At 48.9% G+C, this 27,139-nt stretch overlaps 11 protein-coding genes across 11 annotated transcripts; 6 read left to right on the top strand and 5 right to left on the bottom strand.

Moving 5' to 3' along the window:
* Positions 1-19: 19 nt before the first annotated feature.
* On the top strand, positions 20-715 carry ltpA (tyrosine protein phosphatase LTP1; the record flags this gene model as incomplete). Its single annotated transcript, XM_056877763.1, has 2 exons — positions 20-109; positions 162-715. The coding sequence occupies exons 1-2, from the start codon at positions 49-51 to the stop codon at positions 713-715; spliced, it is 615 nt and encodes a 204-aa protein (XP_056726343.1). The 5' UTR covers positions 20-48.
* Positions 716-859: 144 nt separating this feature from the next.
* On the bottom strand, positions 860-1,708 carry N7487_010034 (demethoxyubiquinone hydroxylase family protein; the record flags this gene model as incomplete). Its single annotated transcript, XM_056877764.1, has 2 exons — positions 860-1,154; positions 1,193-1,708. The coding sequence occupies 2 exons, from the start codon at positions 1,706-1,708 to the stop codon at positions 966-968; spliced, it is 705 nt and encodes a 234-aa protein (XP_056726344.1). The 3' UTR covers positions 860-965.
* Positions 1,709-2,153: 445 nt separating this feature from the next.
* Positions 2,154-4,155, top strand: N7487_010035 (RNA polymerase-associated protein; the record flags this gene model as incomplete). Its single annotated transcript, XM_056877765.1, has 4 exons — positions 2,154-2,362; positions 2,423-3,171; positions 3,222-3,361; positions 3,418-4,155. 4 exons carry the CDS (start codon positions 2,154-2,156, stop codon positions 4,153-4,155), a joined length of 1,836 nt encoding a protein of 611 aa, XP_056726345.1.
* Positions 4,156-4,846: 691 nt separating this feature from the next.
* N7487_010036 (uncharacterized protein) lies at positions 4,847-8,845 on the top strand (the record flags this gene model as incomplete). The annotated part of the gene is made up of 2 exons (XM_056877766.1): positions 4,847-7,728; positions 7,780-8,845. 2 exons carry the CDS (start codon positions 4,847-4,849, stop codon positions 8,843-8,845), a joined length of 3,948 nt encoding a protein of 1,315 aa, XP_056726346.1.
* A 268-nt stretch (positions 8,846-9,113) lies between these two features.
* Positions 9,114-10,547, bottom strand: N7487_010037 (3-hydroxyacyl-CoA dehydrogenase family protein; the record flags this gene model as incomplete). The annotated part of the gene is made up of 6 exons (XM_056877767.1): positions 9,114-9,253; positions 9,447-9,688; positions 9,745-9,871; positions 10,003-10,168; positions 10,229-10,414; positions 10,470-10,547. 6 exons carry the CDS (start codon positions 10,545-10,547, stop codon positions 9,114-9,116), a joined length of 939 nt encoding a protein of 312 aa, XP_056726347.1.
* Positions 10,548-11,761: 1,214 nt separating this feature from the next.
* Positions 11,762-12,742, bottom strand: N7487_010038 (uncharacterized protein; the record flags this gene model as incomplete). Its single annotated transcript, XM_056877768.1, has 1 exon — positions 11,762-12,742. One exon carries the CDS (start codon positions 12,740-12,742, stop codon positions 11,762-11,764), a length of 981 nt encoding a protein of 326 aa, XP_056726348.1.
* Positions 12,743-14,588: 1,846 nt separating this feature from the next.
* On the top strand, positions 14,589-16,281 carry N7487_010039 (putative cellobiose dehydrogenase; the record flags this gene model as incomplete). Its single annotated transcript, XM_056877769.1, has 2 exons — positions 14,589-16,118; positions 16,177-16,281. The coding sequence occupies 2 exons, from the start codon at positions 14,589-14,591 to the stop codon at positions 16,279-16,281; spliced, it is 1,635 nt and encodes a 544-aa protein (XP_056726349.1).
* A 1,910-nt stretch (positions 16,282-18,191) lies between these two features.
* On the top strand, positions 18,192-19,151 carry N7487_010040 (uncharacterized protein; the record flags this gene model as incomplete). Its single annotated transcript, XM_056877770.1, has 1 exon — positions 18,192-19,151. The coding sequence occupies one exon, from the start codon at positions 18,192-18,194 to the stop codon at positions 19,149-19,151; it is 960 nt and encodes a 319-aa protein (XP_056726350.1).
* Positions 19,152-19,449: 298 nt separating this feature from the next.
* N7487_010041 (uncharacterized protein) lies at positions 19,450-21,030 on the bottom strand (the record flags this gene model as incomplete). The annotated part of the gene is made up of 1 exon (XM_056877771.1): positions 19,450-21,030. One exon carries the CDS (start codon positions 21,028-21,030, stop codon positions 19,450-19,452), a length of 1,581 nt encoding a protein of 526 aa, XP_056726351.1.
* Positions 21,031-23,590: 2,560 nt separating this feature from the next.
* Positions 23,591-24,896, bottom strand: N7487_010042 (uncharacterized protein; the record flags this gene model as incomplete). Its single annotated transcript, XM_056877772.1, has 2 exons — positions 23,591-23,717; positions 23,773-24,896. The coding sequence occupies 2 exons, from the start codon at positions 24,894-24,896 to the stop codon at positions 23,591-23,593; spliced, it is 1,251 nt and encodes a 416-aa protein (XP_056726352.1).
* Positions 24,897-25,751: 855 nt separating this feature from the next.
* On the top strand, positions 25,752-27,086 carry N7487_010043 (FluG family protein; the record flags this gene model as incomplete). The annotated part of the gene is made up of 1 exon (XM_056877773.1): positions 25,752-27,086. The coding sequence occupies one exon, from the start codon at positions 25,752-25,754 to the stop codon at positions 27,084-27,086; it is 1,335 nt and encodes a 444-aa protein (XP_056726353.1).
* Between the last annotated feature and the right edge of the window lie 53 nt (positions 27,087-27,139).

The following is a 27,139-nucleotide window of genomic DNA, read 5'->3' on the forward strand; positions in this document are numbered from 1 at the left end:
AAAAAAAAAATCACATAAAGATTCCTTGGTGATCCCCGCTACCCCGCTATGGCTTCCAACTCGAACGCGCGCCCCGCCAAGGTGTTATTTGTCTGCCTGGGAAACATCTGTTCGTCATACTCGGTTTTTCTCCGCCATTACGATCTACTAACCCAGTCTAGGTCGTTCCCCCATGGCGGAAGGAGTGTTCCGCAACCTGGCCGGCGCTCACCCCTCTGTCGGTGAGATCGACTCCGCCGGTACAGCCGCCTACCACAGCCTCGAGCCGCCCGACTCCCGCACCATGTCTACTCTGCGCCGCCACAAAATCACCGATTACGAGCATGCTGCCCGTAAAGTGACAAGGGAAGACTTCCTTACATTTGACTATGTGCTTGCTATGGACAAGTCGAATCTCCGCGACCTGCAGGATGTGCGCGATTCGGTCATTGCGACACTGCAGAGGAAGACCGACACCAAGCCAAGCTCAAGGAGTACGCGTTCGCACGTCGACGCCGCTATTGGTGCATATGGGGCTGATACGAAGGTTGCCGAGGTGCGGTTGTTTGGTGATTTCGGCAAGGGTGGGAAACTGCACGATCGCGTTGGCAGTGGTGAGGTGGTTAAGGATCCTTACTATGGGGGTGCTAATGGCTTCGAGGAGGTGTACCAACAGGCTGTCCGATTCTCCCAAAACTTCCTGGAATACTTGGAGCAAAACCCCATTGACTCTTGAGTGAACGGTGCTGGCCACACCAACGGGGGATAAAAGTCAGAGACCATGAACCTAGGCGGTTATTTTATTGATACCCTGTGACGAGAGATAGAGTAGATCGGGCACATAAATCAGAATTAGAATATACAATGTTAAATATGGCTAGCAATATCGAGATGAGTAGTCGGTATAGTACATAGAGTCCTGGGTGGCAGCAGAATATATAAATGGCAGCGCAACCCCGGCACATGCGTCCCACCAAATTGTCGTATCAAATCTTCTCGCTGATCTTGATAGCGGTCCTGCATCCAAGACGAATGACATCAACGAGCGGATCGTAGGGCTTCGCCTCCTTTGAGTCGTTGGCCACGGCATGGTCGAGGTGTTCCAGTTCCTCGTCACGAATTCTCCGGAATGTGGCCAACATTTCTTTAAGCTCCTCATCAAGCTCCTCCCCCGCCTTTCGGCATCTGCCTCCCAAGACAGAATCTCTCTTACTTGGTCGTTGTAGTGTGATCCAATTTCAGTTTCCACGGCTTCAGTGCACGCCATCGCAGCTTCGCGACCCAATGCCGCCGTCGACCAACCCAAAAATGTGGCAGCTACCTCCCATGCCGGATACATGGCTGTCGGACGGATTTGGTGCTTGGCGATGAGGTGATTGAAAGTCTTGAGGTGCCCGGCTTCCTGGTCGTACATGTGTTTCATCAAGGGTCGGAGGTGTGGGTATGAGCGGACGATCTGGGGTGTTTGCGCTTTGTAGATCAGCGTTGCGGCAAGCTCACCGGCCTGATTCACTCGCAGGGCGCTGTCCATGAATTCTCGCTGCTCTTTGCTAAGAACATATAGAGGTTTAGAGCCACCGGAGGTGCCGGCGGTAGTTGAAGCCTGCCGACATTGGCGATGCTGAGATGTTGACGGCACGAGGAAATCGAGAAAAATAGGAGTTGCTGCAGGTACAGAATAACGGGAATGTGACAAGGCGCACCTGCGCAGAATAGGTAAAGGCAACATCGAGAAATCAAATTGGACTACTAATTGAAGCCAATTCCAGGGACGAAGCTCAAGAAGTCGCGTGTTGGTCGCTTATACCGCCTTGGCGCTGCCGCGCGCTTATAATGGGCTTGGCATTTAACGTCATGAAGTTGACGGCTAAGGCCAACTTGCGACGACCATCTACGTGTTTTTTACGATACCCTCCATTACGTTCTCCCTTCGTCCCGTGTATAGGGTGTTTGTTGAACTTGGGACATTCCTCTATCTGGAACAGACGTTTTGGACCACTTTTTTGCAAGTCTTGCCAACTTCTCCATATTTGGAACGACTCCTGGAAAAGAGAGAATAAGTTCATAGGAGCACGAATACTCCTGTTCTTAAGGCTGTTGAATGCCTATTGATATATAGGCACTTTGTTCATTGAGTTCTATTGAGGGTATAAGTGTATTGAGAGATATTCACAATGGCGGACGATTTGGATGCTGAGCTGCTCGCTCTGGCGGGTGACTCTGAGGAGGAAACTTCACCACCCCCCAAATCACCAGCGCACTCCGCCTCTTCACACGACGAAGATCGAGATACCTCACCTGCAGCCATGGCTCGCAAAGGAACTGCCAAATCGGTGGGGCGCCGATCCCGCAAGCCCGCGAAAGATGAATCGGAGGGTGAAGTGTGAGCAGTGCCCCTCTATTTTTATAATCAAGAGCCGAACTGACCCGGCAATCTGTACAGGTCTGACGATGAATCCCGCCACTCGCTTCAGTCTGCCCCAATGTCCGAGTCCGAGTCAGAGGCCGACAACTCCGAGGACAACGACGAGGATCGCCCCATTTTCCCATATGAGAAGTTGTACTACTCGGCCCAGGACAAAAAGGACATCATGGCTATGCCTGAAATCCAGCGCGAGGAAACCCTGTCCGAACGTGCCCAGCAAGTCGATCGCCACAACCAGGATCTGGCTCTACGTCGCCTTCTAGCCTCTCGCTCGCGCGAGGAAGCGCGGGCAGCTAAGAAAGCCAAGCGAAAGGCAGGCTCAGCCGGCTTGGATGACAATCAACGCAAGAGCTCGCGCCAGAAGACCACTCTTGGAGGCCGCAAAGTCGGAGAAACGTCCGGGGCCATCGAGGCTTACAAGCGTCAGCGTGAGCAGAAGGGCAAGCGGGATGAACTCCGTCGCCGAGACCCTACAAAATCGCGCCGCCGTTCGCGCTCCATGGGATCTGATGTTTCTGATGAAGATGCTGATGCCGAGAGTGATCTTGAATTGGATGACCGCGTTGGCCGTTCTGTTTCCATTCCCAAGGATGACCCACCTGCCGAGCTTCGGGAAATCCGACGTGCTCAAGTTGGACGTAATAACTTTGCTAAAGTTTGCTTCTACCCCGGATTTGAGAACGCTATGATCGGCTGCTACGCGCGGTTGAGCATTGGCCCGCACCCCGAAAGTGGTCAGAATGAATATCGCCTGGGTCTGATTACTGGTAAGAACTTATGCTGCCTCGATTTTTTATGGATGCTGACCTTTCTCTAGGAATCTCCCAGGGCAAGCCATACGCCTTGGAGGGCGAAAACGGTCGCTCATTTGTCACCGATCAGTATGTCAAGTTGGCACACGGAAAGGCCGTCAGGGACTTCCCATTCGTCACTTTCTCCAATTCTCCACTTACAGAGGTTCGTTTTTGCGCTCTCAAATCTCAAATATTGCAAGCCAACTAACAGACAACTAGGCTGAGTACCGCCGTTATGTTCAGACCCTCGCTGTTGAGGATTGCAAGATGGCTACAAAGGGCAAAGTTGAGTCGAAGGTTGCCGATATCAACCGTCTTCTCAACCATACATTCACTCGGGAGGAGCTGAACGAGAAACTCCGTCGCCAGGGTGCTTTCGACCAGAAGAAGAATGTGCTTAATCGTCTAGAACTTGAAAGAAATCTGGAATTCGCTAAAATGAACGGAAACATGGAGGAAGTCGAGAAGATCGAGGCAGAATTGCAGAAAATGGTCAATCCTACCTTGTCCTGGGGAACAAGCCTTGTCAAGAAAGAGGTCGATAGGGGTCCATCGGAAGCCGAACGAGTTCACCAGATCAACCTTCGAAACCAGAAGCTTAACATTGAGAACGGTCGTCGTGCTCAGCTCGAGGAGAGAAAGGCTGCTAAGAAGGCAGCCGAGGCTGTTGCCCGTGGAGAGGCTGCCCCAAATCCCTTTATGCGCGTGCGAACAGTGGCCAAAACCCACCACGATCTCAGTGGGGCAGCCAAATCCGCTGCTGCCGACGCCGCTTCTGTGGACAACCAGAAAAATACCCCCAATACCGCAAAATCCAATGGTAGTCCCGCACAGAAGGGACCTGCTGCCTCTCGCGTCACTCCAAAGAAGCCCAAGAATGGCTTCATGATCAGCTACCGCAACACTGATGATGAGAACATTGCGGCTCTCGATATGGACATTGACATCGAGATTTAATCTTAGTTAGAAATGCGGTTTTGTCCCGCGTTTCAGTTCGATGACGTTTGTTCGGCCAACCGACTTACTTGAGAAGATTCATTGGTTCTGACTCCATGATTCCCCCGAACAATTCTAATCTCTCAAGGACCCGTGGCGGTGATTGGCTCAAAGCCTCGCCTGCATTGTGATTGTATCTTTTTTTTTGCTTCTGTTTTTTTTTTTCTTACGCGATATTTGAGGAGTCCGTGGGTGATCTCGGCGTCTATTCACAAAATAGCATCAAGCTTTGTATTATGAGATTCCTGGGAAGAACAGCATGAACAATACTCCCATCGTTGTTAGCAGCGCAGCATTGATCTACCGCAAGAGGTACTTCCATCAGAATCACAAAAAAAAAACCCCTACAAAAAAGATTAAAATGAGAAATTATCACTTGCTGTTACAATACTTATTTCCATAGTTGGCCGTAGCAATAATAATCCAATTATCGCCCACTTGGGAGAGCAATTAACCGATAAGATAAGGTCACGTGTGGGGCCTAGCAACGCGAGGAACGCGCATCGCGTTCAGACTATGCGCCCTTGAACCTGGCGTCCACTCCACCTTATTCCGGTCCTTGAAAGTCTCAAAGCCCACCTCTAGGTACAATTGAGATCACGATGGACATCATTTTCTAAAATACACTATAATTCACCATAATATTCACAACATGTCTTCACCATCAACACCACGGTCGACGCGTTCCGCGTCGCCCACAGGCGATTCACCGAACATTATTACGCCCGGCCAGAAGATAAAGGCCATGATGGCGCAATTCGACAGCGATTCGGAAGATGATGACACTCAAATTGCCAAATCAACAAATGCTGTCTCGAAACTTGATCTAGGGCGTGATTCGGTGTCGGCTGCCGATAAAGGCGAGAAGGGCCCATTGCACGACTCAGCAGACGATTTAGACAGCGCAGATGAGATTTTCCGACCAAAAGGCCGTATGGCTGCCCGTTTACAGGGTAATTCTAGATCGGCTGAACCCGAGAATGAAGATTCAGCATTTGCTCGCGTGTCAAAGGCGATCCGACTAGAAAAGGAACAGGACGAGATGCCCCAGCAGAAAGAACCACAACCCACACCCATCGGCGAATCTAGTGATGATGATGACCTACCTATGGCCGGTCCGAGGAGAAAGCATAAATCCACAACCAACTCGCCCAGGGCCGACAACAGAACAAGCCAAAGCCCTCCCCGTTCCAGACCCGACTCTCCTCTCTTCGTGTCCTCTCCAGGTGAACCGCATGACGACATAGACACCCAAACCGAAGACACAGAAAATGCCACTGAGAACAAGTCCAAAGGAAACGCCCGTTTCCTGTCTCTTGTCGCTCAAAAGCGCAAGGAACGCGAGGAGCGAGAGAAAGCCGAGGCCGAAAGGAAGAAGGCCATCCGAAGATTTCAGCTGGAGCAGTTTAGCTCACAGGTCCTCTCAGGTGAGGAGAGCGGTGCTGATGATCCCCATTCTGCGAGCAAGCTCTCCCAGAAGGCTCGTCAACCCCGGAAAGCCAGCAAGAAGGCACTGGATGAAATGAGGCAGGAGACTCAGCGGATGAGCCGTAACATGCAACTAGCTCACCAGGCCAAGACAAAGAAGAAAATTACTAAGGAAAGCCTCTTCGCCAAATTCAACTTCATGCAACCCGCTACCCCGGCCGAGCAGCTCGTGGCAAATTCATCATCAGCAATCGGATCACAAAATTCCTCTGATGGAGAACTACGCAACAAAACCAAAGATACTCCACATACTTCTCCAGTCCTCGAGAATTTGGACGCCACCAAGGCGACTACTGATTCTGAGCATACTCAAGTACAAGAAGCTGATGTGGATATGGATATGGATGCCGACACTGAAGATTTACCTGCCCCGAAAGACCTCCTGGCGTCAAACCAGCATCCTGCATTGTCCAACGGCCCTGCGGTCCAAGAGGTCCCGACTTCCGTATCTAAGCCCAAACCAGAGGGTGCCAAAGTGAAGAGGGTTTCGCGCCCACTAACACAACCACCTATCCGCGTACTGCTTTCTAGGCAACAGGTTGCTGCGCACCAGAAAGATTTGGACGATTCCGATAGCGATCTTGAGGTGGTGACATCCCCTGGCAAGTGCCGTCGCATTGCAGCATTCGAAAACCTGCCTACCAGGCAGATGCATGAAGACCCCTCCATGACCAAACTCAAGGCATTAGCGCATCTGACATCTCCTACCCGGAAAACGGCTTCCATGAACTCCGCAGAGCTTTCTGCAAGTCTATTATGGCGGGCCCGACAGCAAGCGGCCAAGGAGCGCCGGGAGCGCATCGAAGAACTTAGGGCCAAGGGAGTAGTCATTGAAACAGCCGAGGAGCGTGCAGCGATGGAGGATGACATGGAAAACCTCGTCGATAAAGCACGCAAAGAGGCCGATGAAATCCGCCGACAGGAGAAAGCTGCTATGAAGAAAGCTAGCGGCGACGATGACGAGGACGAAGATGATGACTACGAGCTTTCCGGCTCTGACCAGGAGGGTGATGTCGAAGGAGACGATGAAGACGACCAGGAGGAAGAACATGAGCGCGTCAATGGCGGCGGGGATCTCGTCGAACAGGAGGCAGATGAAGACGACGATTCCTCTGACGATGAGAGTGAGATGGCTCCTTCAGATACAGAGAACGAGATGCCTACCGCGAGACGGAAGCGACCAACTCGCGTGATTAGCGACGACGAAGACGAAGACGAACCACAACCACCTTCAACGCCTGTGAGAGCCCCGGGTTATGTCCCACAGTCCGCTGAACGACCCAACTTCCTCGGGATGGGAACACCAGGCGATATGTCCTTAGGTCTTACCCAGGCATTTGCCTCCACATTGGATGGCAATGGTGCTGACACCCAGGTGGAATCTGCCACCATGCCGTTTTCTCTTCCAGACCCTGGTCGGCCTGTTCCTCAACTTCGAAAGGAGGAATCGGAGGTTCTTGTTCCAGACAGCCAGCCCCAGCCTCAGGATAACGAGTTTATGGAGGGCTACGCGCAGAGTGTGACCCGAGTCTCAGAGTCACCTGCGCCATATGCCTTCTCGGAGTTTTCCCAATCGCAGCTGCCAGATCCAACCCAAGACGAGGGCTTTGTATTCTCACCATTCGATCCAGCAAAAAGATTCAGGGGTACTCCGCCCGTGTCTACCGTCGACACGGTCCTTGTGGGTCAATCTCAGTCGCCCATTGTTGACCGCAAGCGCAAAATGTTGCGGCGCGGACGTGCGGCTGAACTTTCTCAGGTCGACGAGAACGAGAATGAAGGTGACTTTGAAATCGACGCCAATGCCTTCAATGTCATGAAGAAGGGCAAGGCTGTAAAGAAGAATCCTACTCCGCAATACAACAAAAAAAACAGCATGGCGAAAGACATTGTCGATGAGGCCGCCGAGGAGTCCGAGGATGAATACGCAGGCCTTGGAGGCCACAGTGACGAGAGCGATGGCGAAGAAAATGCCATTGATCGCCAGATGATCAATGACAACAGTGGCGAGGTGGTTGATGAGAAGCAACTTGCCGCACTCAATGCGTATGTTAAGAGTTTTACATGCCCAACGAAAAGATGCTAACATTCTTCTAGGGTTCACGATCGCAACCGTGACGAGAAAGATGTCGCCAAGTTGATGAAAGATATCACCACTGGAGCCCTCCGTCGTCGCAAGAATGTGGATGATGACTTTGACCTCGACGACTCGGACGATGAGCACCTAGCACGCCGTCGTGAGAAACAACGCGAGTTCGCTAAGATGCGCCGCGCTCTCCTGGCAGATGAGAAAATCGGCGAGATTGCCGAGAACCCCAAGAAGGCCGCATTCTTCAAGGCCGTTGAGGACCGTGAAGTTGATGATGACTTCAATATCGACTTCCTGGAGGAAGAAGAGAACGCCTCTCAAGGAGGAGCATCGCAGGACCCCGCCTCAGGAGAACAATCCAACGATGCGACGAGTGATGGTCAGAATCGCAAACGCCCTCTCGAACCATCAGCTGAAGATGCAACCAACCGTCCCGCAGCTCGCCTCCGTCGCACCCCCGCCAGTGCAATGTCAAAGAAACCAGTCACCATAGCAGAGATTCGTGAAACGTTGTCCTTCCTCACCGAAACCCCCGAATACGACTCCTTCCAAGACGACGCTTCTCTCGATGATGAACATGAGCAAGAAGATGAACATACTCCCGGCGCGGACGAAGGCGATGACGATCAACCACAATCGGACACCACCTTCGCCAAACCCAGCCACCCACGTCGCACGCGCGGAGTCGTGGTCGACCGTCTTGCACTCCTCCGACAAGCATCCTCCAATTCCGCCACAGGCACCAACACTGGCTCTGCAAACTCCAAGCTTGCATTCCATAGTGATAGTGGGGGAGATGGTCCTATTGGATTCCGGCCTCCTCAACTTCTGCGTCGCGTTACAACTGGCTCTTCATCTTCCAGCAGTTCTAGCGCCTCCAGTCGTGTCTCCAAAGCTACCGCTTCGGGTCCCAAGAAGGGCGGTGCTGTCAACTCCTATACAGCTGCGCGTGAGCGTGAGCGTGAGAAGGAACTCCGCATCAAGCAACGCAGCGGGGGATCTAACATTGCCAAGTTGCTGGGTAAGCATACTGGTGGTGGTTTGGGTGGCCTGGATAAGGGCCAATGGGACTGAATGGGATGTCTCATGGAATTAGTGATGTCTTGCTTTCTGCATAGGTGCGCGGTTGCTTTTTCATGTTATGGTATGATGGAATGGGATTGGTATCCCGGAGTTTCACGGTCACATATGGTTTTCGAACATTAGGCGCATTATTTATGATTCACGCTACATATTCAATCAAACATTTAGATTGCACATTTCTCTACTGATCTTTCTTCGCACCGGGTTTTGAGTAATTTATGTGTTCTTTTTGCTCCACCACAACGCGAGACCCTAACGGTTAACGGGTCTGTGGAGTCCACAAGCAAAAACCAAAAAAAAGATGTGCATCATCCGTGAATCGAACACGGGCCTCGTCGATGGCAACGACGAATTCTACCACTAGACCAATGATGCTAGAGGACCAGGCGAATTTGAGAGCTGATTCGCTGGTGATGTGAGGGAGCTCGCTATTGAAATAGAAGAGGTGAAAGCATGTAGAAGTACACATGGTACGAAATGTACGAAATGTCCCATGATCTCCAAACACAATGCATGTAAATCAACATGGACTATGGAAAGATTTATTTCTTTTGTTCTTCATAATCATAAAATCCTCGGCCGTTCTTGATACCCAGACTTCCACCTTGAATCATCTCCCGAAGGTATTCCCGCGGCTCTGTAGGAAGACCGCTTCGGGATTCGGCGTAGTGATTCTCAATATCCAACACAACATCCAGGCCGACAACATCCATCTGTTCACATGGGCCCTTGGGTGTCTTCAAGACATCTTTGAAAATGGCATCAATTTCTTTGGGTGTGGCAACACCTTCGGACAATGTGAGAAGAGTCTCTCGCTTGATAGCAGCCCAGATTCTTGAATACGATTATAAGCTTTATCGTGCAGTAATAGAGAGAGAAGAATAACTCACCTGTTGTATATGTAGCCGATAGAATCTTGCTTGACGTGGAAAGGTGAAAATCCATGTTCTTTACATTGTTCCAAGACTAGATCAATCAGCTTAGGATCGCTATCCTTGTGGCCCATGATTTCAATTGCTGAATTCTAAGTTAGCAAATCGAACAAGAAAATACTATAATTTGGAATAGGCATTACCAGATGTCTCTGGTGGCCAATCTGATGTCAGCTGTTAGCGAATTATTCCCTTTGGCATTGAATGGTCACCTACAGCAGTGCGCGCTCATAACCCTTTTGCTGTTTTTCAAACTCATGCCCTCGATAATCTCAAAGATTCCATAGCTACTCGAGTTCGAGGCAATAATTGCACCTTCGGGTGCAAGTTCATCAAGTTGCGTGATCAATTTTCGCTTGAGCTGCAAGTTCTCTGGCACACACTAGTTTCAAGCCATGTCAATCAGTTGGTCCTTTAAGCACGGCTAAGAGTCAAGTCATACCTCAACGACGAGCCATGCATTCTGCAGTGTAGATTGCAAAGAAGAGGGTTGGGAGGTCTCAATCTTCCCCCAGTCCCCTTCATGGTCTGTAGCATCCGCACGAAGTTGTTCCACATATTTTAGACCATCCTGGAGTTGTTGCTCTTGAAGATCTACCAGACGGACAGTGCCACCTCGGCTTGACCACTTTAACAAGTTAACACCAAGACATATGTTCATGATTTTGAATATCAGTACTTACCATGTGTGCAAGACGTCTACCTTGTGTACCAGCTCCGATGATTACAACAGAACCCTGCGGTTTTGGAATACCTTCCATCTTCAATGTTGAATTAGGGTGCCTTACGTTCCGCGTTAAGTTTCAAAATTATGATAAATTTCAAGACAATGCAGCAGGGCCAATTCGTCAACGTTTCGGGAAGATTTCACAGCGAAGAGGATATTAGAATAGAGATCACAATATAAGTTCGGAGTTCAATGCGCAGTTCGGTCCCGCACCCGTAGCCGACGGATATGCGGGGTGTACAGCGGGACATGGCGGCATATGGCGGCACATTGAACGGGTTTTTGATTGGTGTTGTATATTTTCCGAGGCATTCAACGTGGAACTAGCCATTTTTGGTTTGATCATCGCATTGTAGAATGATTTGGTCAAAATGGGCTAAAAGAATCTAATTAATCCCTGCGTTGAAGGAAATGCGAGTCCAAAAAATGCCAAAATACTACAACGAAGAAGCTTTGTAGGAAATGGAAAGTAACTAAAACATATATGTGCAGTAGATACAATCTTTCCTCACTTTTTGGATGTCCACGACAAGCATGATTTCAATTGCTTGATGCTCCTCCAAAGTAATGGATGGGCCTGGGAGAGTTTAAGTACTAGAACCACATTGACGATAACCGACAAACATAGCCAAAGCTGCTCAACCCAATCTCGAGTGAGGTCCTTCGGGCAGTCGTTCCCAATTTGAGTGAATTTGATTCTGCCAGGTCATCTCAAAGGGGAAAAGAAAGAAAGAAATAGACACTGCCGGTATATGCGAACACACCGAACCATAACCCGGCTTGGTCATCTAGCCGAATAGACAAGAACAAGCGATAGGTAAGGGTCTCCGATACCATCTGCAGATGCGCTATGCCCAATATAATTCTGGGGCGTGGTCTCGAGGTTGCGCTTCGTGTGCTGGCGGAAAGGACAGTCTCCGCGGGAATTGCGCGGGAAAAGCTTTCAGGGACAAATCAAAAGCCAGTTGCTGTTAAGGAATCTCTAATGGTAGAGAAAAATGTGGTGTGTGGTCTGTTCCAGAGAGTGAAGCACGGGTGCTGAAGTGCCCGAGCGTGATTAGCGCAGAGTCATGATCTCTCAAGAGGTTTAGATATTGTCGTTGCGTCAGTTTGAGACGTGGAACAATCCGGTTCCCGAAAGCCCAGGGAATTCCAATGCTATCTTCTTGACTTGTGGTTCGATAAAAATTGTCAGGGGTTGACTTTGATCAAGTTCAACTGTGCATCTGCCGTCTGTTGACAGTGCTTTCATGGGAAACGCTCCAATTTATCTGCTAACTTCAGGAGATCTGGGAGTACCTTATTCGCTCCAGGGTCATCGCTACCAGTATGATCTCGAAGAACTAAGTAGCTCTCCCAGCCTGCATCCCCTGCAGCCTTGAAATCCTTTTTATAATCATCCCCAACGTGCACAGACATGAATTTGGTTCTGCTGGTCAACCATGGGCGGGAAACCTTTAGAGCCTGCCGTCTCGCCACGTCAAATATCAAACGATGAGGTTTCTCTTGGCCGGCCTCATAACTCGTAATGACCATATCAATATCAAGTTCAAAGTTGCGATCTGCATTGTCTTTGTTGTGTGCACTAGCAGTATTTTGTTTGATACTTCGTTCCTCAAACCCTGGGAGATCCATACTGGATTTATCTTGGTCGGCGCGCATATCACCAACCGTCAACCCCAACGACTTCAGCACAGCAGGGACGCGGTCATCCGAATTGGATATCACCCCAACAACAATCCTATCAAATGACCACTTATGCTCGGACTTGAGTTTGCGCATTCGGCGGAAGAAGGGTAACACATCGTCATAGAACGTGTACCCCTCGGCACCAGCAAACCGATCGAGTAGGGCTTTCACCATGGCATCAGGGACATGCTCCTCGGGGGTTTCAGGGCGCGTCTCCCCATTCTCTGTAGACAAAACACGTCTGAAACTCCCCCTGATTACCTCCTCCCACCACTGCCTTGGCCCTCCATATTGGCCTCGGAGAACATCCGCGCGACCGTAATTTGGGTACTGACGCATCTGCGCACGATATGTGTCCCGGAACGCTGTTTCGAGTTTATCTGGGGTGACGGCAGTGCGCGATAATCCGAATTGGTGCGCGGTCGCGGCATATTGCTCGGGGATGGGGAGACGCGGGTGAAAAAGAGTGCCGAACGCATCGAAAGTGAGGAGGAGAGTACGTGAAGATGCCGGTATAAGGCGGGTAGTTGGGGTCGACATTTTGTCCCTGGGGAAGAGTGATCTCGGTTGATACAAGGGATGTTGGAGATGTGTTGGAGATGTTGAGCTTCGCGCCCTACGCAACGGCCCCACTCTTTTGTTGACTCCCCTCATTTTCCCCGTCTTTTCCATATTCAAAGGTGGAATTTGTGAGACTCTCAATGTTTTAATGCTTGTCGCTGTCAATAGCAAAAAGAATTATTTTGACCTCTACTCATATTTTAGGACTGATTATGCACTCATTCAATTCAAAACACAAGCAGAATGATCTCATCGCGCATGACATCAAGTTCTATACTACACTTTAGTGTATGTCTCCAACTAAATCTCTGTTGATTGAATTGGGTTAGAAGCAAGCATGTTTAGTTAATGAAATTAGTGGGGGGAGAAATGCCACAATGAAGACATATAGCGAGCAGAGCATCCATATAGCCGTTGAAGTTTAGAGATATATAAATGGCAAATGCCTTCATTCCACCACGAACATATTGGATTATATAATTTCATGAGCACCCCTGAACCTGTGTTTTTAGGCTTCATCTAATTTGATTATTCGAGATTCGAGCTACTTTAAACTCTTAGACCGTAACCCTTAGCTCCACCGGATGATCCTAGTAATAAAGCCACTTATGACTACTTCGTTATTAATGCTTGTGTTGTGAGAAGCGCTCGATTACCGGTCACTTTGCCAGCATTTTTATGTCGCAGGGCTTAGCCGAGCCTCACCCTGTTATATATGAAACGAAGAATTTGTTTCATAAAATCACAGCACTCCGATGGAAGAGATTTATGGTTCGGCCTATCGTCGGCATTACTGCCATTGCCGAATCGCAATAAAAGATTTGACAGTCTTGCCCAATTCTGAGTGGGTCAGCATGTCTAATAGCAGAATTTCGGTGATGGAAAAAACGAGCAGACTGTGTTCTGGGATGACATGAGCTTGCCTTGATTTGGAACTTTTAGGGCCACCGAAGGCTGTTGTTCCAAGGTTGCTTCTAGAAGGGGATTATGCATTATTACTTGAAGTGGGTCCTGCAATGTGATTCTGCTTATGACATGCTTGGTAAGGACGTTGGGAGTTTCATGATACCCACTATCCACTTGGCAAATGTTCCAGAACTTTATTCTATGAGTATCGAGGGTGCCTGGGTATATATGTATATATGGAACGGTGGCTGAGAGACAAAGGACTTGATAAACGCCTCTTCCGTGGAGTACATCGGAATACGCGAATCAAAATTGAGGGAACATGTACCCCGTAAAGCTGCAACCTGATTACATCTACGTCAGTGGCAGACCTTGGCTGGGAAAACGCTCTCCCGGAGGAATAACCAGGTACCAAGACATCTCGGTGTGTTTCCGCTGATAATTGCCTAAAGACTACCCAGGCCATGATTGAAGTGGAGTCATGTTTATTCGGTGTGAGACTCCTTAAAACAGCGGCAATTTAAGCGTTACAACACTCAGGACCAACATACCTAATCTGTAAAAAAAAAGTATGTTGTAGACGACGTAGAAGTTCTTTTCTTACTTCTTTGTGATCGTGTGCCGGTTAAACGCTCAAACGGGGGACTTGGGAGGCTGTGCTGTTTCAGCAACCAGAAAACTTAGTGCTCTTATCTGATCGCACTATACCTAATCGGTGACATTCGAGGAAATTAAATGTCCATGGCGAGCCATGTTTCGTCATGTTTCTGGCCAAGTCTTCAACAATTGATCCACCGGGTTTGACGGTATGGGTCCGGCACACTGGTCGTGAAGTAGTTAAAATGGCCAACTCCCGTCCCTGACAGGGGTTCTAGATCGGGATTTCGTAGTGAGATCATATTCCTTCATAAACGTCAAAATGAAGATCTTCCAGGCTGGCCCTCTCGCCATTGCTCTTTCTGTCTTTACAGGACTTGCTTCCGCTTCTGTCTTCCAGAACCACACCTATGACTACATTGTCGTCGGTGGTGGTCCTTCCGGTATCATCAGCGCTGAGAAGTTCGCCAAGGCAGGAAAGAAAGTTCTACTTCTTGAGCGAGGTGTCGGACCAACTGTCGCCACTGGTAACAATGAGACCCTCACATGGGATCACTCATTGACTCCTATCGATCTTCCGGGCCTGTCCGCCAACATCGGCGCCCTCGATGTCTGGAACCAGTATATGTGCACCGACACTGCTGGCAATGCTGCCTGTGTACTCGGCGGTGGTGTAACTGTCAACTATATGGTCTTCGTCCACCCTCCTGCCCGTGACTTCGACGACAAATGGCCCAAGGGTTGGAAGTGGAAGGATGTTGAGTCAGCTGCAGACCGACTCTATAAGCGCAACCCCGGAACTACCCTGCCTTCTGCCGATGGCAAGCGATATGACCAAGGTCTTTACGCTGTGCTGTCCAAGTTCTTCGGTGGCCTTGGTTGGAAGTCGGTGGATATGATCGAGCAGCCGGATGAGAAGCACCAGATCTACAGCTACCCGTCCTGGAACGTGAAGGACCAGATGCGTGCTGGCCCCGTTCGTACCTATCTCCCCGATGCTGTCAAGCTGGACAACTTCCACCTTGCTCTCCGTACCAAGGTGATTCGCTTGGTCCGTTCTGGCGGTCATGTCACTGGCGTCGAGATTGAGACTGCTTCGGGCCGCTCCGAGGTCATCAGCGTTGCTCCTCACGGTCGTGTGGTGCTGGCTGCCGGTGCTCTGTCTACTCCTCGTCTGTTGTGGAACTCCGGTATTGGTGGCAAGACCCAGATTGAGACTGCGAAGAAGAGCGGTGTTGCCGTTCCTCCCAAGGCTGAGTGGATTGACCTGCCTGTCGGTGTCGGTCTCATGGACCACCCCATTTTCCCGATCACCTTCAACACCAACGCCTCATTCGGTCTGGTTGACTACGAGGGGGTTCTTAACGGATCCGACTCTCGCGATATCTCCCTCTACCGCAAGGACAGCGGTGTCCTGACCCAGGGCAAGCACCGCATGATTTTCTTCACCTCGGAGGAGATTGATGGCCACACTCAGTACTACCAGGGTTCGTGCGCACCTACTGATGAGGGCGTGGTAACCATCACCTCGTACATGACCCATGGACTCACCTCGACTGGTGTCCTGGGACTTGATGCCAGCGGAAATACTGTCATTGAGAAGTCGCCTTACCTCCAGACCGCTGCTGACCGCAAGGCCGCCCGCACTTTCATTCAGAAGATGGTCAAGGACATCACGGCACCCTCCACTGGGTTCCAGCTGCAGACTAACACCAATGTCTCGGCCATCATTAAGGCCCAGACTCCTGGTACACACTACACCAGCACTGCGAAGATGGGTACCGATGATGGCCGCAAGAAGGGCAGTTCCGTTGTCGATACCAACACTAAGGTTTATGGAGTGGATAACTTGGTAAGTGGCTCGGAATAATTTGTTTGCTCAAAAATGATGCTAATCCCTTTTTTCTTAGTTCATTGTTGATGCCAGTATCCATCCCGACCTCCCGACCGGTAACATTCAAGCTGCCGTCATGGTAGTTGCTGAAGCCGCTGCCGCTAAGATCTTGTCCTGCTAGGCTAGTCATTGTCGGGAAATAGCCATTGTCGGGGAAATAGCCCTGGAGGCGATCAGCGACGGTTAAGAACCCACAAGGTCGTGAAGGCCTACAATCCCACCATATATTGTACTATATATATTAGAATAGGATGTAAAAATTCATCTCTAAATTCAAGATTTACATAGCCATGAAGAGAATGGCAACATTTACTAAAATTGATACTGTACATTAGGTATACTCCTGAGGTTCGTACCCCTGAGTTCCCCGGGTCCATCGTAAAGTTTAAATTCTCAAACTCAACGGCTTTTTGACTTTCTCCTTTTTCTGTTTCTTTTTCTTTTTCTCCTTTTTCTCCATTGAATTGATGCCCGTAAAAGTTCCATAAAATCCTCTTTTCGGATATACCTTAATGTTAATTCTTGGAGACATAATACATAATACTCGAAAAGGGGGTTTTGCAGAATTAAGAAATGATCCTATATCTAAAAGAGGAATCCCAAAAGAATACCCCCACCAGGTAGCCGTAGCCTGGCGGCGACGCCTGCGCAGGGGAAGGAGCATCAGCTCCCCCTCGCGGCAGAATCACAAAATGGTCGTCGGTCGACCCTCATCTTTAACAGAAGTGGAGACACTCAACCTTGATACCATTGTGGTGACTTTCCCACTTATCCAACATGCGGATGACAATGAATATCATCTTTGAATCTTTGGCCCCTCACCTAATCATGGGTGTTTTTTTCTTTTCTTAAAAAAAAGAGGATTCAAAGCTAAGACTTATCGTAGGGTATTTCCAGGCCATTCCTTTCTTTTCGACATTATTTTATCGAAAGAATTTCAAAGGCAAACAGCTGCGCACGTTGTACCCCTGTTACCCCTATCAATCGCCTGGGGATATCTGAACCGGTGATATCATTACCAATGCTTAATCCTGCAATTTGCCGACAAACAAATAACTCACCGCAACGAACAGACTAACGGGCATCAAGCCCACTGGACTATTTGACCTTTAAACCCACTGTGGGGGACTAAGATTACAATCAGCATTAATATTGCCCACGTGGAGTTTAACCTTCTTTATACAATTTGTTTTGGCAGACAGACTGCTGATCTTAAGGGACCTTAGCACAGGAGACTAATCATTGGCCATTTCGATCAGCAAGGTTGGCAGTCGTGTCGATCCCCAGTTGACTTCTAAGGTTTGCTTCCTACGACACTAGTATCAATAACAAGTGCCGGTGAATTCAAGCACAGGGCCCTCATTGCCATGGCGGTATGGAGTCCGGAATACTTTGAAGGCCAAATAGAATATCTGGCAAGGTGGGCCCTATAATTGAGATGCTTCTTTGTGCCTCGATTAGGGGGATTTCCCGACTCAGAAACGAGCTGGATTTGACCGACAAAAATGCCGATGTCATCGATGTCTTGGCCTCATCCTGACAGTTCGAGTGGGAACTACCCCCCGGCTTTGTTTTAGACTCGAGTGGATGATCTGCAAAGTGGCTAATGAAGATGGGCCTCGTATGAAGCTTATAGCGGAACTAAAACTGTGTGCCGGACCCAATTTTATGTGGCGGCGGTTTTGTTGACCACTCAGCGTGAAGCTTACATTTTGGTAGATGAAACAGGAACGCTATTGCTCCATTCTCCCATCGGACTCATTTGCGAGACGAGCTGCCCCTCTGTCAAGGCATCTGCTAGCTCAGGAGTACACCAAACGACGTCAACAGACGAGGGATCGGACTCGTATCAACGCTGATCCCCTACCAACAGTTATCGTATATAACCCGAGACGTCTTGCCGTGATGTTTGAACTCTAAGAACTTTCTTCTTGTCATTCCTTACCAAGTCATTCCTTAATCTCGGTTTATACCGTCCCTTCATTTGTACCAAACGAGTCTTTGAACTTATTCCACTCATTAAACAACAAGATGAAGTCTTTCGCCTTCTCCGCCGCCCTTCTGGCTTCAACTGCTATGGCATTGCCCGCCAACATCATCCCTTCGGGCACCACCGGCTCTTTGCCTTCCGGAATTCCCTCTTGCCTGCCCTCCGGCGTCATCCCCTCGGGTATCCCTCTGCCCGTGGTATCTCTGATCCCTACCTGCTCTGGTGCCGCCGCATCTTCAATCTCCGCCTTGCCCATCCCGACCGGCGCCCCCTCCGGCATGACCGAGGGCGCCGGCGCCGGTCAGGTTCTTTCCGTCCTCAACCAGGCCGGAACCTCGAACTTCAAGATGATGGCCGAGTCCGAGCTCCAGAGCCTTATGAGCAAGCTGCCCCTCAGCACTCTCGAGAAGCCCGTCGGCCAGGTCGTCCAGACCGCTGAGTCCGTCGACCAGCTTGACACCAGCAGCGGCTCTGGTCTCACCCACGTCACTGCTGTTCTCGAGAATGGCAACGCTGCCCTCATCAAGTTGACCCAGGAGGTTGTCGATCTCCTCTCCAGCCTCGGCCTCGGCGAGGTTGGTAGCCTTCTCGGCTCCATCGTTGGCGGCCTTGAGTCCATCACTGGCAACGTCAAGCGTGCCGACCCTCTCCAGAATGTCCTCTCCATCACTGACGTGAACGGCCTCGCTGGTGGCAAGGACCTCCTCGTTCAGGTTGAGCCTACCCTCACCAGTCTCCTCGGCGGTCTTGACCTCTCCACCGTTCAGGGCCCCGTCGGCAACGTTGTCGCTATGGCTCCCTCCGTCTCCGAGCTCAAGTCCAAGATCCCTAGCATCCCCGGTGCTAACTTCATTGCTGTCAACGCTGAGGACAAGGCTTCCGTCCTTTTGGTTAAGGTTAACAGCGCTGGCCAGGGTCTCCTCTCCACTCTTGGCCTTGGCAGCGTTGGCACTGCCGTCGGCTCCATTGTCTCCTCCGCCAAGGGTGTTGCCTCCCAGTAAATATTCTACCCTTGATGGGATGATCGTTCTCTTCTACCATTCACCAATTTCATATTTTATATATAAAGGGAATACGACCCCGTGGTTTGCTTTCGAACTAGCGCATGCAAAAATGACGAACACAATGGTCCCCTTTCTACCTACTTCTTGAGCATTATTATGTTTTGTATAGTGTATATATCCTCGACAAATGTTCTATATATCTGAATTAAGCTAATTATGTCCAAAATAAAAGTCCGGTTGTATGGGTATTCAAAACCCGAACTTGAAATTAGACCGATGATCCACCGTAGGTCGTTCAGTGGCGCATTCCACCCCAGTAACTCTCTCCACCCCGATCGTATGGGTTTGATGCGTCCTTGCACTGAGGGTTCTCATAGTCCTGGACCGTACCCATAGGCCAGATAGGCACGACACAAATCTCATTCGCCGCACAGCCACTGCACTCCTTCCACGTCGCCCAATCCAGATAAGCAATCAGATCCTGAACAACCTGAACCGCAGACTCGAGGTTCTTTTCCTTCCCAGCCTCAATCAAAGACGAGCAGATTTTGTGGGCAACACCGTGAACAGCCTGCGCCGCAAGAACTCCACTTTTCAAAGATCCCGACGGCAAGAACTGAGTCGCACAACGCTCACTCTCAGCAACATCATCACGCTCACTGTAATCAATGAACGGAGACAGAAGACGCTCAATCTCGGACTGCAGCTGCTCGATTGAATCAATGCTTTCGGAAATAAAGTATGACAGCTCCTTGCTGTACCGCGTCACGATCATATCCGTAATCGCCTGCCAGTCCTCGCTGACATCGGCAGGATTCTGCGTCAAGATCATAGATGTGACCTCGGCACGGAGGAAAGCGCGACTCCCAGCAGAGAGGCTGGCAAGTCGAGGGAGGGTTGAATTGTCGAGGAAAAGGTCTACATTGTGAGAGAAGGCAGTCACGAAGTGGTTGAAGTTCAGGGAGACTCGGTTTCCACCGATTCCGTTGTAGCGTGCGGTGATTGCGCGCATCCATCGCGATGAGTCAGGGCCGCCTCCGGGTCCGCCGTGGGGAGGGCCTCCAGGACCACCGGGACCACCAGGACCACCAGGACCACCGGGGCCGTGTCGCTTTCCATCGTCATCATCCTCCTTCCTCGGGCCATGACCGTCGTGGCGCTTGTCATCACCCTCTTTGTGAGGGCCATCCCGGTCACCATGTTTACGGTTACCCCTCGGTCCACGCTGTCCCTCGGAGTTCTGCTTGACCTGCGTAATTCGCACAGGAGTTAGATCGCGCTCAAAGTCACACAAGATAATCTCAAAGCCAGCTTCCATGCGCAGAATACCGTCAATGCGACCTTCCCATTCATTCTCGGCCATCTCGCAAGCCAGTCTGGCACGTTCGTTCTCCTGTCCATTACCCCGACTCGGAGAATCATCTAGCGCGCCGCTGAACAAAACCACATCCTGAGAATCAAGCGTTCCCTTCGATGTCTTGGCAGCAGACATACCATCGAGATACAAGAGACGGAGATCCTTGGCTGCAGCGTACGTATGCAAGTACCCGGACTCATTCTCATCGAATATCTTGGGTGGACGACCACCTGGCGGGCCATGATGTTTCTCCTCTGCGTCATGGTGTTCCCGCTTCCGTAGCTCGCCGTGGCCTCCATCTTGTGGCTCGGTGTCATCATCATCGGACGGCAGGTGTGGCGGGGGCCCGCGTCGGGGGCGTGCGAAGACCATGGCATGCTCAGGTTCGAATGCTAACCACTCGGTGCCGTTCACCGGAGTGGCCTTGGAGGTTCCGTGGTAGAATTGTGTACCGGCGGGAACACTCGCGAGGAAGAACGACATGCCGTTGTGATGCAGAGATGATCCCCATTGGCGCATTGAGTCTTGGATCACGTTGAAAATGTAATTTTCATTTCTGATCGGGACTTCGTCTGGGAAATTTGTTAAAGCGGTTGATAAGCCTAGAAGCCCGCATAGCGGGATGAGCGATGGTGGTCGCATTCTGGAAGAGACACTACTCTGGTAGGAGAAGTGTGAAAAAAATCGACTATTTTGGAAATTTTTATCAGATCGCAGATCCGGCTGCATTCGCGGAAAAATCGCCGTTCATATATCACAAGGCTACAATTAACGTACTATAGAAAGCCGCGTCATCAATTCGTGGCTATCCGCTTTCTGGTAGTTCGGCCCGACGCTAGGAGATAAGCTATGGCGAGTGGAGAATCGAGTCTGTTGGCCGAGTTGGATGAACATAATCTATAATCAGAAACATTATATATTACTGCACAATTATCTAGGTAGATCGACCTCAAGCTGACTCAAGGGTAGAATTTTATTATTCCCGAAGCAATGCAATCGGTTTCTCCCGGAAACCTTCGGAATTCTGCCGTAGTTAGCTTACTGATTGATCAACGCAAGCATTCGAACATTTTGGTCTATAGATCAAAAAGTATGCTTTCTTCGGCTTTCGTATATATCTAAACAGGTATATAAAAACAATATCTAAAGATACTACTAAAAGGACATGAGAAGGCTGCATAAGTGGTCAACTATCCTTGTTTGCAGTAAAGGGAAACCCGATTCCATTAGGGCTAAGAATGATGTTTAAGGATACATTATCATCAACTAACTAAGGTAACTGTAACATGCGGGGACCAAATTGGCAACCTTGCAAATAAAGCCATAAGAAGTAAACAAAGCACCAAGGAAAAGCAGATTTCAGTCAGGATCTGTTGCAGGAAGTCCGCACTGCCTTCTAACAGCTTGCCGCAGATGCCTGGATGTAATGAGCACAGGTACAATTCTCATCACATAAGCGGGTGTGATCTCTCGGCGGTTTGTCAAAAAGAAATGAGCGGACATTTTGACACTTGAGATACGGTAATAGAGTTCCGTGAGAGCCTCCGGCACATTATTGGTGTATGAGCGGATTGGCCTATCGGACATGGTTGCATATTGTTAGATGTTCCCCTGAGTGAGTTTGAAGTGTCGAGAAAGGTGATCTCAATTGCAGCGCGGTTTATCAGCTTTCCGCCCATACCTGTTTGTAGCTGATTGTCTTTTCTGTCTCCTGTTGAAAGGTCATAATGGTGTGGGTAATCGTCATGTGTCTCCATACTGGGTATGATACAGCAAGCTCGTGCTCGGGAATAGGGGGCGATAACTACCTCTAAACCTAATTTGTGAATTAGGCACGGTTGTGTTTTGCTAGCTTTGGGCACTAGAGAGATCTTAAAGTCGGTGATCGTTAATATTGAAGAGAGTTTTTGATGTGGTAGGGAGCTAGTAAGCCGAGACCAAATGCTCTCAGCTCCTAGTAGACGACCCCGGAATTCCTAAAGGATCTTGTCGTGGGGAAACCTTTGAGAGACATGTTTGGTTAGCTTTAAACATTTACACAACATTACCTTGGCCTGGAACGCTTCACTGGTGGTACAGCTCTGTGGAATTGCGTAGTGTAGAAATATGAGTCGTGGGGGTTGTTGAGAAATGTACACTTATCAACTTCATGTAGCAAAATACGTAGGAATTGTTAGACAGAAAGGTCGATTTGCATATTTCAAGCCTTTATTACACAGTTCTAGCTGTAATACTAAACAAAAAAAACATTTAAAGACTACAGTAAACCCCCGTTATAACGAATCAATTGATACAAGGTGAAGAATTTGTTAAACCCAGGTCCGATGCACAATATATATATTATATATTATAAGTATTTCTAGTTTAAATATAATTATATCCCTAAGAAGATCCTTAATATAATTCTTTTTATACCCTTGATTCCCTCACTTCTATTACCTGACCTTTCATGTCTATCAAGCACACCAATTAACTCCTCTCGTAGAGCCACTTTCTGGTGTTCGTTATATCCACGTTCGTCATAACGGGGTTTACTGTATTTAAAAATAGTAAAAAGACTTCACAAGACCCACTCTTTTCAAGAGAAAAGTTCAAAAAGAAACGTCCCCGGGAAGGCTTGAACTTCCAACCTCCCGATTAACAGTCGGACGCGCTAACCAATTGCGCCACGGAGACATTGATTGGTTATCGAGCATTAGGATAATGTATATATAGACATTCTATATACAATTCCTTGCCCTGCGCATAGTAGGTAGATGGGAGTGAGGATTTCTGGTGATTAGAAATTCTCAAGGTATGTTGCATATTCTATTTGATGCTTCTTTTGTTGCAGCTACTAAGCTGGAAGATCTCAAAAGGAAGAGGGAGAAAAGGAGGAACAAATCTCGATTCCTGATCTATAGAAAAGGTAGGGTCTTTTACCATAACGAAAAACATACTGGCAAACAAAGTTGTCAAACACACAAAGACAGACACCAGACAGAAAGACAACTCCAGACAAGCGCTCATTCTGTAAGTATGTACCTGTTTCTGGAAATATCTAACAGCTCTAAACGGTCCTCAAGTCCAGGGCTTTTTCTCAAGCCGAGGAGGGGTACTCCAGTGAAGAGTGATAGTATACGCTTAGATACACACCCGTCTTCTCCGTATAGGCGAACGATACCCAGCACAGTAGGCGATCTGTTTGTTGTATATCAAGCCCCGGGCTTATTCAATTAGTTTCGTAAGTTCTTTCGTCGCAAAAAAATCGGAAACACTTACAACAAGTCTTGCACAGTTTGCTCATATGCATTCCCGTGAATATAAAGTCCGATTTCCTTGAGATACTGGGCGATAGCACGCGCATTTTTCTGGTCATTGAGACCATAAACAGGGAAGTAAATCTTGGTAGCTGGGACCTTCATACCGGCCTTTGTTTCATAGTTCCACACCAAATGAAGGCCAAGGGGATGGGGACCGTGGCCAATCTCCAACACTTCCCACAATCGTTGAAGATGACCAAGACCTTTGTTTGACTCTGGTGAATCAATTCGCCCGCCGAAATCCCAAATCTCCTTAACCTTGTCCCAAGACATATCTTTGGTACGGCCGTATACCTTGTGGCGGGATTTTTCGGGAGTTACGCAGTCATGCGAGTAGACGAACCCGAAGTTTGCTCTCGCCTCGGTCGTTTCAATATACTCTTTCATCAAGCCGACTGTATTGTAGCAGTCGGCATCTCCAAGATATTCTTGGATGGATTCAGTGACAACAGAGCACATATCTTCGCCTGTCAAATGGCACTTCAAGCCTGGAAAAGTGTATCCCTTGACAGAGATCCTATCGGGTTTAAGATCGAAACCAAAAGCCACCTGGGAAAGTTCACGAATGGACTCATTTCTCTGCTGGAGCTTTTGGCTTTCACTTCTATCCAAGGTGTGCTTAGGATAAAAGTGCTCGAACAGACGGGGATCATATCCTTCAATATTGAGCTTCTCCAAATGCGAAAGCATGTCACGGATAGGGCTCATATTGTATGGATCTTCCTTAGTTCCAGAGATGGAGGTGACAGGCTCTACCGCAACTCGAATAACTGGTCTCGCACCACCTGACTGTTGAAAGTTGATGCTGAGTTCCAGGGGGAGTTCATTGTGGGTCATTGCGCTGGGAAACTTCTGAGGGTATGGTCCTAGATACGGGACAACAGATGTGTAAAAGAGCATCAGATGCTGACGTTGGGATTCATTGGTATAGCCCGCCGAAGTCATCAAGCTGGCCAGTAAAGGCCCAGTCCTCTGCCACCAGTTTCTTTGATCATCAAGTGGACAGTTCAAAGACTTGTCAAGAAGCTCAAATTGCAGCTTATCTGCCCCTTGGACGGCCATTTTGTCATTCACAACAGTCATATTGGAGATGTTTGCGGTTCATCAAACGTGCTGAAGGGAAAAGAGAAAGAAAAGTGAACGAGGCGGCCAAGAATGTTTTCCCCCTGTTGGGCAAATATTTATGAAGGAAGAGCAAAGCGATAGAAAGTGATCATCCTAGATACGCTAATGTTTTAGGAAAGCGATCAACCTGAGTATACGTATGTTCCACATGCAAGTTTCAGTTAGAGAGAGGTTGAGAGCAAGGGGGAGGTGATAGATCGACTTCTAGAAATCTACTCCGTATGGAGTAGATGTTGGTGATATAGATGACGGTGTGATACAGCCGCTAAATGACAAAAGGGTTCAAATAAAAATATAATGTGCGAGACTAGCTGACACTAGGTATTAACTACCTCGGGCGAGAAGGAACGCTAATGCAAGCACCCCTACTTACTTTCTTTTTTGCCAGTAATATCATAATTATAATCTGTGGCGTGCATGCATTAGCGCGTGTCTTCGCCCGAGCTAGCACAGCAGGATCTACTTAACTAGTGAGAATGCAGAAGTACCAGCATCACCACAGCCCCACAGGTGTATGTGGCTTGCGTATATATGCATCTGAGCGGGTAGTCTGAACTTACTACTACCCTCCAGCACCTACAGTATATTTGGAAGAAAAGTTCAATTCAACGATTGTGACAATATCTAGAGATTGGCCCGTTAGAAACGAATCATTTGAATTACAGATACATGACAGTACCGTTTAATTTTTATATATAGTCAATTATGGTGTACTATGTCGAGGAATAAATTATCCGCAGCACACCCGATATCCAAGCTCTCTAGCATTTGAATGCCCCTTTTGTCCGTTGATTTCCATTGATCAAATTAAAAATGGCAAAGACGACAGCCTTGACTCAATGGCAGCAGTTTCACGCCAAAAACCCAGACGTAGACTTCGTTTGGGTGTTGTTCACAACATACATTGGCACCAATCTGGTCCGCATAGTTCCTATGCCGGAGTTCAAGCGATTGTTGGAGACGGATCAAGGAATCTCAGTTCCAAAAGTCATACTTCACGTTCTCCCTCACGATAATGTGGCAGAAGGTGGGACCCTGACGGGGTCATTCTTCCTAAAACCCGATCCTCGATGCCTTTCGCCTTACATGGATAAAAACAAGGCAATTGTCATGTCTTCGTGGACCGACAAAGAAAAATTGCCCATGGGAGAATGTGCGCGCTCTAAGGTGGACACTTTGACACGGTTGATTGAACAGAAGTCGAACTGCTCACTTCTGGTCGGGTTCGAGCTAGAGTTCTGTCTCTTACGGGAACGAACACTGGACAACGGAAAATTCGAGTACGAAACGATTAATGGAGATCATTCGTGGTGTAGCATGACTCGGGAGGACGAGCTTCTACTTGGTATCCTGGAAGAAGCTGTTCTGGCTTTGCACAACGTTGGAATCATGGTTCAACAATTCCATGCGGAATTAGCTCCTGGCCAATGGGAATTTGTTCTTCCACCAGACTCCCCACTCAGAGCGGTGGATGCTCTAGTTCTTGCCAGACAAGTTGTTATGAAGGTTGCAAGCAAGCATGGATACCGAGCAACTCTTCATCCCCGATTATCACCCGAACTGCCCGGCACTGGAGCCCATGTTCACATCTCTCTCAATTCTGAATCTGAAAAAGTGGATTTGCCAACAGTGGAATCGTTCTTTGCTGGTATCCTCGACCATTTTACTTCCATTTCTGCTTTCACGCTTCCCCAAGAAATCAGCTATGGCCGGGTTGTCGGAGGTATCGGAAGTGGGGGTGACTATGTGTGCTGGGGGTGGGAAAATAGGGAGACCATCTTGCGACGAATTGCCAGTGACCGTTTCGAAATCAAGATGATGGACGGGCTAGCTAATCCCTATTTGGGGCTCTGCGCATTGCTAGCAGCTGGACTGGATGGTTTACTTCAAGGCTCGTTGCTGAGCTCTGGTCCTTGCACCATCGAGCCGAGCAAGATGTCCGACCAGGAACGGGCTACGCTGGGAATCAAGACGATGCCTTGTGAGCTGGCCCAAAGTCTTGAGAATCTGGAGGCGAATGAACGCCTCAAGCAAATTCTGAGTGATTCTCTGGTGTCGACGTATCTTACGGTGAAGAGATCTGAGTTAAAGGTCTTGCAACAGATGACCCCTGAAGATAGTCGTGCGTGGTTCATTTCGAAATATTAGATCTAGTTAATTACAGACAAATTCAATAAGAGACTGATATTCGCCCTTGAAGT

Source organism: Penicillium crustosum (assembly GCF_028827405.1).
Source record: "Penicillium crustosum strain IBT 35664 chromosome Unknown utg000004l_segment0_segment0, whole genome shotgun sequence".
Taxonomy (NCBI): Eukaryota; Fungi; Ascomycota; class Eurotiomycetes; order Eurotiales; family Aspergillaceae; genus Penicillium; species Penicillium crustosum.